This window comes from Gymnoscopelus microlampas (assembly GCF_963454915.1).
Source record: "Gymnoscopelus microlampas genome assembly, chromosome: 13".
NCBI classification, from domain to species: Eukaryota; Metazoa; Chordata; class Actinopteri; order Myctophiformes; family Myctophidae; genus Gymnoscopelus; species Gymnoscopelus microlampas.
Genome location: NC_139950.1, coordinates 35,949,379 through 35,960,887, shown reverse-complemented (window position 1 = coordinate 35,960,887; position 11,509 = coordinate 35,949,379). Strand labels below are relative to the sequence as shown.

The following is an 11,509-nucleotide window of genomic DNA, read 5'->3' as shown; positions in this document are numbered from 1 at the left end:
ATTCCTTTCTCTTTTGACCCAGGTTTTCACTCTCCAGACTCGCAACACTACACACATCCACACGCCGAGCACAACAACAAGACGATCTGAAGTAAGGAATTTTAGATTGCGTATATAAGGTGCGTGCATGTTATTTAACTAGACTTAAATAAACATAGGGATTGAATAAGCATGAACATTTTGAGACAACGCTTTAATAAGCCTTATGCCCTTATCTATGTAACGTCGTAGACGTATTTATGATTCTCACGTTTTCAATCGTCACGAGTTGTATTCTACGGCTAGTAACGATAGCAGCACAGTTTGAAAGCTATGTTGCAGTTGCAGAACATGACTTTACCAAGTGGCTGTATAATAACCGCTATATTCTCTTCATTTCATCGTATTCAATGTCATTTGAAATGGTTAAATTGTAACATTTTCAACATAGGGACAGCAGACAGAAATTAGCCTTTTGGATAAATCTGTCACATTTACATAAATTACATCAGACGATAATAGTCGTGTAAAAAGTACTCACATTTTTTCCCTAAGTAAAAGTATTAATACTGCAATGTAGAAATACTCTGTTACAAGTAAAAGTCAGGAATTAGAAAGTAAAAGTACAAAAGTATTGGTTTCAAAATGTACTTAAAGTATCAAAAGTAGAAAGTACTCATTATGCAGAATGTCCCATTTCACAAGTTTTCGAATGAATAATAAAAAACATTTGAAAATACCAGATCTATTATAGTCTATTTTCAAATGGCCGAAATTATGTAGGGCTGCCTGAAGTGATTAATGTATGTTTTGTAATAATAATAATCAAAATCTACAAAGTAACTATTTACTAAAGTTTTCAAATAATTGTAGTGGAGTAAAAGTACAATATTTGCCCCTGAGATGTAGTGGGGTAGAAGTGAAAGTACAGAAAATTGTTAATACTCCACCACTCTGGTCCATAGTTTCAGGGCTACCATATGTCAATACCACAGTGGTGACTTTGAGTCAATGTAGCATTGTGTGGATCTCCAATGCTGCTCAGGATTTGTGTGTATACAAGATCTCTTGATGAGATGAGATCTCCCGCCCTGGATAGGCGTTGTAGGGAACAGTTCAAATCCAAGCAACTTGCTGAGTCATGGTGACCATAAAAACTTTTGTACACAGAGGCATGGGAGACTGGTCCGTCTGAATGAATGCTAGTTTGACCACATAGCTATTATGGTTCTCAATGTGTGTGGGTCGGGACCCCCAGGGGGATCACCACGTGATTTGTTTTTTTGGGGGGGTCCCCAGATGACAGTGAAGTGACAATTTAAGGACTTTAAAGACATTTTAATACCTAAAAAAATAATGAAAGAAAATAAAAAATAACCATTACTGCATCAAAAGTAATTACAAAAAATGTCTATGAAAAATTGTCAAACATTGTCCAAATTGTCAAATAATATAAGAGGCAACATTTTAGCTCTAAATTTAGCCGATCTACAAGCTCGCAACGCGAGGCGTTGTGCCACATGTTAATCAGTACAGCGCCATCAACACCTATAAGTTAATTGTATTTATTTTGTATTTTTTAGATGTAAATATCCCTATTGTTAATGTCAGCAGTCGACTCTCTGGGATCATTCATTCATTCATTCATTCATTCATTTCTACTCTCCTCCTTCAACAGACTTCTCTCACTGATTGCAGCCATGTCTACCAGGGTTGCTGTGGTAACAGGCAGTAACAAGGGGATTGGTCTGGCCATAGTCAGAGCACTCTGTCAGCAGTTCCAGGGAGATGTATATGTCACTGCCAGAGACAGGTAAAGAGGCACAGTGAGGATTCTGCACCTTTTTAAAGGGATATTTCACTTTCAAACATCTTTACTTTGGGCTCAAATTTAACTCGGGCTACTCAGGCTTTTGTGAGCACCTCAGACAGTTTTTAAGTTACTTGATTCAGTATTTAGATATTTGATATTAATTTTATCAGACACGCCCCCTTCCTATACAAACCCATTGTAACTTCACACTCCATTTTAATCATGATAGATTCATTGACAACACCCGTCCTTGGTTCTGGTGACTCATACTGCTCTCCTAAGGGGCCATGTTTTTTCGATTACTTATTTCATTTATTTTTTATATTTTCTGGGGGGAAAATACATTAAAAAGCAAATGTTTAAAATACAATTTGACAAAAATATATTATACTCAAAAATCTAAACATATCATCGCAATTAATGACTACAATTTGAGACTTGTTTTTTTTTGTTCCAGTGGGCGTGGCCAGGCAGCAGTTGAGTCTCTGGCCTCAGAGGGACACAAGCCTATGTTTCACCAGCTGGACATCAATGACCTGGACAGCATTACCACCGCAGCAGCTTACTTCAGAGACAAATATGGAGGAGTGGACATCCTCGTCAACAACGCTGGGATAGCATTTAAAGGTTGCATGGTCATCATTATCATTATTAGCTTTCATTCAGCCATTACCCAGTGGTGTAAAGTAACTACATTTTTACTATCTTCAGTATTTGCAATTTTCAAAGCTTTATATACTTCTACTCCACTACATCTCAGCGGCAAATATTGTACTTTTACTCCACCACAATTATTTGAAAACTTAGGTTACTAGTAACTTTCTAGATTTTGATTATTAATACAAAACATACATTAACCACTTCAGCCATATATAAACTTAGGCTATTTGAAAATAGCAGATCTACAAGCTCACAAGTTCGCGTCCTAATCGCCAGTTTGTTTTAATGAGACAACTTCGTTTTACGACAGACAAAAATGTAATGTGAGCAAAATTCATTGGGCGGCCATAGCTGAATGGAATTGGGTAGAGAGGCTGTCTGGTAAACACAAGGTCGCCGGTTCACCTCCTGGCCTGGCCCCGGCCTTCTGTATGAGTCCAAGTGTCCCTGAGCAAGACACTTAACCCACACTGCTGCCTGGGTGCTGCATGTATTAATAGCGCCCACTGCTCCTGATAGTTAGGATGTGTTAAATGCTGAGGACAGATTTCACACAGCCAAGCCTACCTATGAGCATATCTACTGGGACAATTAAAAAAAGGAGTGGGGTCCATAGTAGGATATTCTTCCATTACTGTGGTGGGGCTGTATGTGGCTAGTGCTACCACAGCATGTTTTATTGAGTGAACCCATGTCTCTGAACAACAGAGGTCGCAGACTCATGAAGTTGGTCTTTTGTCTCATTCAGTTGAGCTATATAAAACAAATGTACATTTTTGGCACTAAATGCCCTGATCAGCACGTGCAGCATTGTACACTGGAACGGTCAAGGGACATTACTTCCATGACAACCAGAAAGAAAGGGAACTCAATTCTATTCAATTAGGGAAAGTGTGCAGTGTGCACTCAAATAGAATTCTGTTGGACTTTATACTCGGTCAATCCTGTTCTATTTTATTCTATTAGTAGCTACACTGTAAACTCTTGTGTTTTGAGAACTAATAGAAATTGATTGTTTGATTGATTGAATACTTAACTTTATTAACACTTTGTAACACTGTAAAAGTACAGTGGCACGATTATACAATGGTGCTAAAAGGATAACACAAAAAGCCTTGTTTCCATTGTGGTCCTGTGGTATATGGAAGTTTATGGAACCAAATTGACCCTTATTAATTGAACTCTGAGAGTGTGTGTAACCTACAAACGGAACCAACTGGACCCATTCCGGTTCCATTTGTACATTCTCAGAGTTACATGGACACTGAGGAGTCTACTGTTGCCACTAGCCAGTGGTGTAAACTAAAGTAACTAAGTACATGTACTCAAGAACTGTACTTAAGTACAATTTTGAGGTATTCTTACTTTCTTCAGTGTTTAACATTTTCAATACTTTTACTTCTACTCCACTACAATTATATGAAAACTTTAGTTGCTTTGTTAGTTTTGATTATTATAACAAAACCACTTCAGACCTATACATATACTTTTCCATTTTGAAAATAGCCGATCACCGCGTAGCTTTGCAACGCGTTGTGAGCTTGTAGATCGTCTATTTTCTTTTATACTTAATTCAAACTTCTGCAGGAACATTCTGCATAATGAGTACTTTTACTTTTGGTACTTCAAGTACATTTTGATGCCAATACGTTTTGTACTTTTATTCAAGTAAATTCTGAATTGAATTGAACTTAATGTTGAATAGGAGAGACAGAAAATGTCTCATTCCCCGTCTTGTTGCGTCGTGTCTTGACCGTCTGTTTTTGTTTCTCTCTGTATCTGTAGCTGCAGACACTGCTCCATTTGACGTCCAGGCTGAGGTGACTCTGAAGACCAACTTCTTTGCCACTAGAGACATGTTGACTCACTTCGTGCCTCTCATCAAGCCTGGAGGTACGGCAATATAACTGCAAAGGACAAAACATGACAACCGTTGGTTATCATGTGTGTACGGATACAGGACATCTGGGCACCTCGATGTAAAATTGGTTATTTTGTCCAAAATGTAAAAAAAGAATAATTGGAAAGTGGTTTTAAGTAATGTAAATTATACACTATGTGAACATGCACGGTACATCATTATCAGACTTAATTTTATCATTCAACTTCTTGTTTATGCCCCAAAATGACGAAATGATGATGGATATACAGGTTTAGCAATTTGTAGCAATTGTAGAAATATTAGACCTTAATTGTCGAATATTTAAGCATGTTCTAATCATGTATACTTTACTTTACTTAAAAACATTCTCCAAATATTTAATTTTGTAACATTTTGGACAAAATAGCTAATTTTACATCGAGGTGCCCAGATGTCCCTAGTTCCCACCTATCCGGTTACCGTGTGTATATGTGTACAGTATGTAGGCTGTGTGTTTCGTCTGCAAGTATATTATGTGTTATGTGTTTTTTTAATGCGTGCATTTGTATAGGTCGTGTGGTGAATGTCTCCAGCTTCGTGGGCTCTCGCGCCCTGAATCAGTGTAGCCCCGCCCTCCAGGAGCGTCTCCGCAGTGAGGACCTGACGGAGGACGAGCTGGTGGGACTGATGCAGCGGTTTGTGGAGCTGACCAAGAAGGACGAGCACAAGGCAGGAGGCTACCCTGAAACTGCATACGGAATGTCTAAGACTGGACTAACGGTATGGTCTAAGTCAGGGGTTCTCAACCTTTTTTGGCCGTAACCCCCCAAAATGATCATCTTTGAACTGGGGATTGGGACCCCCAAAATAATAATATTTGAACTGTGAGGACCCCCCACCCTGACAAGCACTTGGAATTGTAGGAGTTGAGGCATTACATTTGGCCAATGTTTGACCAGCAGTTTTTATAATATAGTTTGTTGATTACTTTTGTCTGTTCATTCTATTTTCCAGTTAATGGTTTTATTTTTAGATTTCATTTTGGTTTACATTTTCTCCAAGAATGTTACTGAATAATCAAGTCAGTGTTGGCTAAACATAATTGCGTGCTTAAGAAGTAATGGATGTTTGAATGTTGTGCTTTAAGATGCATTACTATGCAAACAGGAAAACAAAGGCACCATCAATTGTTGGATTATCTCAAGAAAATTTCAAGTCTCTGCAAGTAGATTTTCATACTGTACTGAAATGAATGGAATCCAATGACTTGTATATTGAGTGTTAGTCAATTGGCTAAGCATGCCAGATTGGCTGAGCATGCCAGATTGGCTAAGCATGCCAGATTGTCAGCTAAGAAAATTGAAATCCTGAGAGGTTGTGGAAACAAAATGCCTTATTAATGTCTGCGTATGCCTGCGCACATTTTACAGGCTCTGTCAATGATCCTGGCCCGTCGGCTGTCTAAGGAGAGACCAGGTGACCAGGTAACCCCTGAATTACAACAGATTTAAATGAACAAACAAAATACTCTCTCACTGCAGGTTTAGGCTAACATTTTTTGTTGTTGCCATTACAGATACTTTTGAATGCCTGTTGTCCAGGATGGGTGAGAACAGACATGGCTGGTTCTAAAGCTCCCAAGTCACCAGATGAGGGCGCTGTAACTCCAGTCTACCTGTCCCTACTGCCCCCAGGAGCCACACAGCCCCAAGGAAAATTTGTTTCTGACAAAGAAGTACAACCATGGTGATAGGATTTGGATAGAGGGATGAGTATGTGTCTGTACATATATGTACATGTTTCACCTTTAGCATTGGTGAACCAAAACATGCCACTGCCAGAGAACGAGTTTCACTCCAAAATTGCATTCCTTAATTCAAAGAAATAAAACACACAATCTGGTAAGGTAACTGCTGGAATCCATTATTCCATGTAATACATAAAATATCTGCCAATATTTTGTTTGCCCTCAGACTGTTACTGTCCTACAGTATATTATGAAGATCCATACATAATAAAATGCAGCTTTGCAACCAATTGAAATTGTATTTTCTGCTTGGCTTTACCTGTAACTTTTTTATTTTGAAACGGGAAAGGATTTGTATTAAATACGGAGCACTGCTAAAACAATAAAAACCTTGATCTTTTTTTTTACGCCTGTTTGTTAAACTTTCTATTGGTTCATTTGGTTGATAAAAATGCGTATTTTTGGAGCTGTGTTCTAATTTTTGCCTTTCATATTCATAAGTTGTACATTATGTACAGTAGGAATCTTACAGGGCTGAATATAATTACGTCCAATATTAGATTTATGTGGAAGAGCAGTCATTTTTCGAATGTTTTGAATAACCAGCCAGTGTAATACCATGTGTAATAATCATACATTTCACGAGGAAGAAAAGCCTGGTAATGACCAAAGGCAGAACATGTCTGTCTGCAGGGTGGGACTTCCGTTGCATGTACCCTAGAAACTGTATTTTTGACTAATAACAACACGTGTTTCATGCCCGGGGAATGTAAACAGATCTACACAGCATCAACTTAACTTCCTTGGGCGGTACTTCAGTTACTTCCGGTTAGACACTCGGAGTAGCAGGTCTCACCCTGCATGGTTGCAGCCAGTGTTTTTTGTAATCTTTACAACCTGGCTACAGACCTGTTTCACACACTGGTTAGACCTGCTGGCCAAAAGCTGAATACAAACCACAGACTAATATGGGTAAATTTCACTTATAATCACTGTAATTGATTCCAACTTGTATGTTTTGTTTTCTGTACACCATGAACAAGCTGGTAAGGAAGGCCAGAAGTTGGAGTCTGGGGGTAGTGGTAGAGCGAATGCTGAATGGCTATCCTGGAGAATCTGATGGGGATGCAGAGCACGTTGAGTCACAAACTCATGACACACATGCACATCACAAAGCCACTTGACCAGCCCTTTGTGCCACCAGCAATCAGGCTCTGCAACCGAAGCTTGACCTAAGGCTAACAATTAAGACCCACACTGTTGATTATTGATTACTGACTACTGCAATATAGACTGTGTGCAATGCTCATCAGATAAAATAGATAGATAATGACATACATTGAAGAGGGACCATATTACCCCTAATCTGGCCACTCCCCTGGCTTCCAGTATGGTTCAGAATTGATTTTACTTGGACGATGCTTGGGAATGATGTCCGTTGGGAACATTGCCCGTTTGGAACGATGCTCCTCCAGTTATGTAATAGCCGTTATACCTAATGCCAGAAAACCTGTTGTAGTAAGTACGTTTGTGTCATTTTGTCACCCGTTAGCATTGTGTGGGTGATATCCCACCATCTACCCACAAGCCAAACTTAACATACAAGATTTCAACTAGAGGTCACACCGCCCAACCGACTCATGGTGACGCGTTTTATTACATTTTTTGTCATGTCGTGACGACATATTTTGGTAGCTGCAGTGGGAACTCTATGGTTATGTCTGAGTCATAGTGACAGGGTGGTCCACCGGCCGGCCCATCCACTAGCCAACTTTAATATATTATATTTAAGGAGGATTGATGATTCTCCTGTTTGTTTATATAAAAAAATGTGGTGGAAGTACTCAGCATTTTGCAATGACTTGCTGTTGTCATCAATGCAGATGCTCGGACAACCCATGCTTTTCACTCGGAATGGCCAGTGTGTGTGCTCTATTAGTGTGAGTGCCCCCAGAGAGCAGCGCCCAGAAGTTTCTGATTGCAACACTTCGACCACTTGGAGTTTCTGAATGACCAGAGAGCACTCTAAGAGCGTATTTATGAAGGCACCCGCACAGACTGGCCTCCAAGTCGGCCTACTCTGATAACAGATACTGCACTAAGTACTCTGACAACTAGTACCGCAGTAGTCTTCTATCTTCTATCTATCTATAAACCCAGGAATCTCAGTCTGCCTTGTGTATGTCTGTGTCCTCTTTTTGACCATGGCATTGGTGATCCCTGAACTCTCCCAAGTTGGTGTGTCATACATAATGTATACATTTAACTGGCCTGAAAGTACTCTCACTGCACAAACTATGCTGAAAACAGGCACTGCACTTGTAAGGTAAATGATGTGCTCTGGAAAGGTGTATTGGAAAGCTAATCGACCAATCAAAAGGTCGGAACTATGAGGTAGATGTCATGGGTGACGTCACATAAAAGATGCTGCAGGAGCAGCTTATGTTCATTCAGCGCAGAGATGACAGCTAGTAGTCTGCATACACCAACTTCATAGTCTGCAATAAGTCTGCTTCAGAGGAAGATGAGCGTGACAGTCATACTTCATCTTTATTCCTACTTTTACATTTAAGCAAACTTCCTCTACAAGAAAGTGTGGTCTGTCCATTTTCATCCCGCTGTGTTTAATGTTTACGACAAGGCAAGGCAAAAGGCAAGTTTATTTATGTAAGCACATTTCAAGAACAAGGTATTTATCTCTGCCAGTGAAAGTAAAGTGTCCGTCATGACAGCCATCAAGGATGCCCTCCAGAGGGACATTTTCACACCCAACGACGAGTGCCTCCTCAGCATTGTTAATGTTTGCAAGGCAGGCAAGAAGAAGAGCTGCTTTTTGTGCGCTACAGTCACAACAGAGATGCCTGTCCTGGCTAAGGTGGTTCTGGTGAAGAAGTCTGACAAAGGGGACTTCTACAAGCGACAGATGGCCTGGGAGCTTCAAGGTCTGATGAAAGTGGATTCCAAAGATTCAAGCAAGGAAAACCCAGATTTTAATCTTCATTTTGATAAGGTCTACCGCTGGGTGGCGAGCAGCGCAGCTGAGAAGAACACCTTCATCGCTTGCATCTGGAAGCTCAGTCAGAGTTACTTGAGGAAGAAGGTGGAGTTTGTGAATGTCAGTTCTCAGCTGATGGAAGAGTCTGTACTGAGCAGCGAGGGCCAAAGTGTTGCCGAGGGTGACAAGGACCCTCTGGATGACTACCAAGAGCTGAACGCATGCGAGGAGAAGGACATTGAGAGCATGATGGAGATGTGCGAGTGTGCCATCTCCAATGCAGAGGCTTTTGCCGGAAAGCTTACCAGCGAGCTGCAGGTGCTAGATGGGGCCATCATCCAGTCCATCATGGCATCAGATAACCAGGTGAACAACCTGATGCAGCTCCTGGATGAGGCGCTGGCCAAGGTGGACACCATCGAGGACAAGCTGAGCAGCTATGATGAGATGCTGCAGAGCATCAAGGACCAGATGGATCAGATGTCCCTGAGCAACCGCCTCATCCAGACCGGCAACACCAACAGCAGCAAGCTGCTGGATGAGATCCAGTTCCTGGTGAACTACATGGACCTATCAAAGGAACACATCATGGCATTACAGGAGGGAGACCTGTCCTCCCCTAAAGGCATTGAGGCCTGTATCAACGCCTCTGAAGCTCTGTTGCAGTGCATGAACATTGCTCTCCAGCCAGGCCATGACAAACTGATGGCTGTGACACAACAGCAGGATCTGTTCAGCGAACTGAGAAACACCTTCGCCCGAAGACTCACCAATCACCTCAATAATGTGTTTGTTCAGCAGGGCCACTACCAGAGCTCCACTCTGTCCCACCACACCATTGAGCTCACCCTGCCCAAACATAGCCCTCTCCACAGAGACCTGCTGCGCTACGCTAAGCTCATGGAATGGCTCAAGAACACACACAGTGAGAAGTACGAAGGCCTGTCTAGGACCTATGTTGACTACATGACCAGATTATATGAACGGGAAATCAAATATTTCTTTGAGGTCGCCAAGATAATGGCGAGTACTACCAAGGAGACAAGAGTCAAGTCTGCCACATTTTCACAGAAACGGGGTGCACTCAAACAAGAAATGGAAAGCCTACATGTCAGCTTTGAGAAGCTGACAGGCTCGACGTCCAGCCTCAACAAGCTGGCAGTGCAGAGCTCCAGCAGCATATGTTCCCAGTCCTCTTCGCTGCTGGATATGGGCAACATGTCAGTGTCTGACCTAGATGTAGCCGACCACACAAAGTTTCACAAGTTATTTGGTCAGATCCTCAGTGAGCTGTATGTGCTATGTCTCGCAGAACAAGACTTCATCAGCAACTTCTTCAAGCTGCCGCAGCATCCTGCAATATCATCGCCCCTCACTCAGACAGAAATGGAGGAATTGGATGGAGTGGTGCAGTCTAGAATTATTCCTCAGGGAGAACACAGACACTCCCTGACATCAGAGATGGACATGGTGTGTCTGATGAACAAGATCTTCCAAAGCATTGAGACAGAGCTCAGCAACTTGATCGCCCTGGCTGTGAAGATCGACAGCTTCCACTCGCTGTGCATGCTGGTGAAGATGAATCACCACGTGTGGATGGCTGAGAATGTGGACCCCGCTTCTTTCCTCAGCATTATGCTGCGAAACGTCCTGGTCACTGTCAAGAGGAACTTTGACAAATGCATTTCTGGTCAGATCAGACAAATGGAAGAGGTGAAGATTTCCAAGAAAAGCAAGGTGGGAATCCTGCCTTTCATCACAGGGTTTGAGGAGTTCACCAAGCTCGCTGAAACAATCTTCCTTAACACGGAGGGCCAGGGAGAAGTGAACATTGCTTTCATCAAACTCATTAAGGCTGTCTTCATGAATGTGGAGAAGGTAGCCAATGAAAGCCAGAAGACGCCACGGGATGTGGTGATGATGGAGAACTTCCACCATATCTTCTCAACTCTGTCCCGCCTGAAGATCATCTCTCTGGAAAGTGAGAAGCGTGAGGCCAAGTGCAAGTACACAGACCACCTACAGTCCTATGTCATCGATTCCCTGGGCCAGCCTCTGGAGAAACTCAATCACTTCTTTGAAGGGGTTAAGGCACACGTGGCAGAGCGGATTCATGAGGAGGAGGTGAGCTACCAGTTCGCTTTCAGCAAACAGGAGCTGCGGAAGATTATCAAGAAGTACCCTGGCAAGGAGGTGAAAAAAGGCCTCAACAATCTGTACAAGAAGGTGGGCAAACATCTGTGTGAAGAGGAGGGTCTTCTGCAGGTGGTGTGGTACTCCATGCAGGATGAGTTCATCCGTCAATACAAGCGCTTTGAAGACCTGATTGGCCGTTGTTATCCTGAATTTGAAATCCCCATGGACTTTACTATCCAAGACATCCAGGAGTACTTCTCTAGCATTGTGAAGTCTCATTAGGCTAGCCACTTGTACCACAGTACTCCTAAGGCCTTT

General features: G+C 41.9%; 3 protein-coding genes across 6 annotated transcripts in view; 2 read left to right on the top strand and 1 right to left on the bottom strand.

Moving 5' to 3' along the window:
* Positions 1-1,086, bottom strand: part of setd4 (SET domain containing 4) — a 10,559-nt gene extending 9,473 nt beyond the window's left edge. The window contains exon 1 of the mRNA XM_084075866.1: positions 521-1,086. The gene's annotated coding sequence lies outside the window, so the exon portion shown is untranslated. The remainder of the gene's footprint in view (positions 1-520) is intronic.
* The window catches only part of cbr1 (carbonyl reductase 1), a 6,490-nt gene extending 30 nt beyond the window's left edge, over positions 1-6,460 (top strand). Inside the window, exons 1-7 of one of the 4 annotated variants that reach the window (XM_084075877.1) lie at positions 1-91; positions 1,658-1,792; positions 2,250-2,419; positions 4,238-4,345; positions 4,885-5,093; positions 5,744-5,797; positions 5,890-6,460. The exon at positions 1-91 is cut by the window's left edge and continues 30 nt beyond it. In XM_084075877.1, coding sequence (XP_083932003.1) covers positions 1,680-1,792; positions 2,250-2,419; positions 4,238-4,345; positions 4,885-5,093; positions 5,744-5,797; positions 5,890-6,063 — 828 coding nt within the window. In that variant the 5' untranslated portion in view covers positions 1-91; positions 1,658-1,679 and the 3' untranslated portion in view covers positions 6,064-6,460. Of the gene's footprint in view, positions 124-1,657; positions 1,793-2,249; positions 2,420-4,237; positions 4,346-4,884; positions 5,094-5,743; positions 5,798-5,889 lie in introns of all 4 variants that reach the window. The other 3 variants (XM_084075880.1, XM_084075878.1, XM_084075879.1) reach the window with 3 other exon arrangements.
* A 2,325-nt stretch (positions 6,461-8,785) lies between these two features.
* On the top strand, positions 8,786-11,473 carry LOC311058776 (exocyst complex component 1-like; the record flags this gene model as incomplete). Its single annotated transcript, XM_084076248.1, has 1 exon — positions 8,786-11,473. The coding sequence occupies one exon, from the start codon at positions 8,786-8,788 to the stop codon at positions 11,471-11,473; it is 2,688 nt and encodes an 895-aa protein (XP_083932374.1).
* Positions 11,474-11,509: the final 36 nt, after the last annotated feature.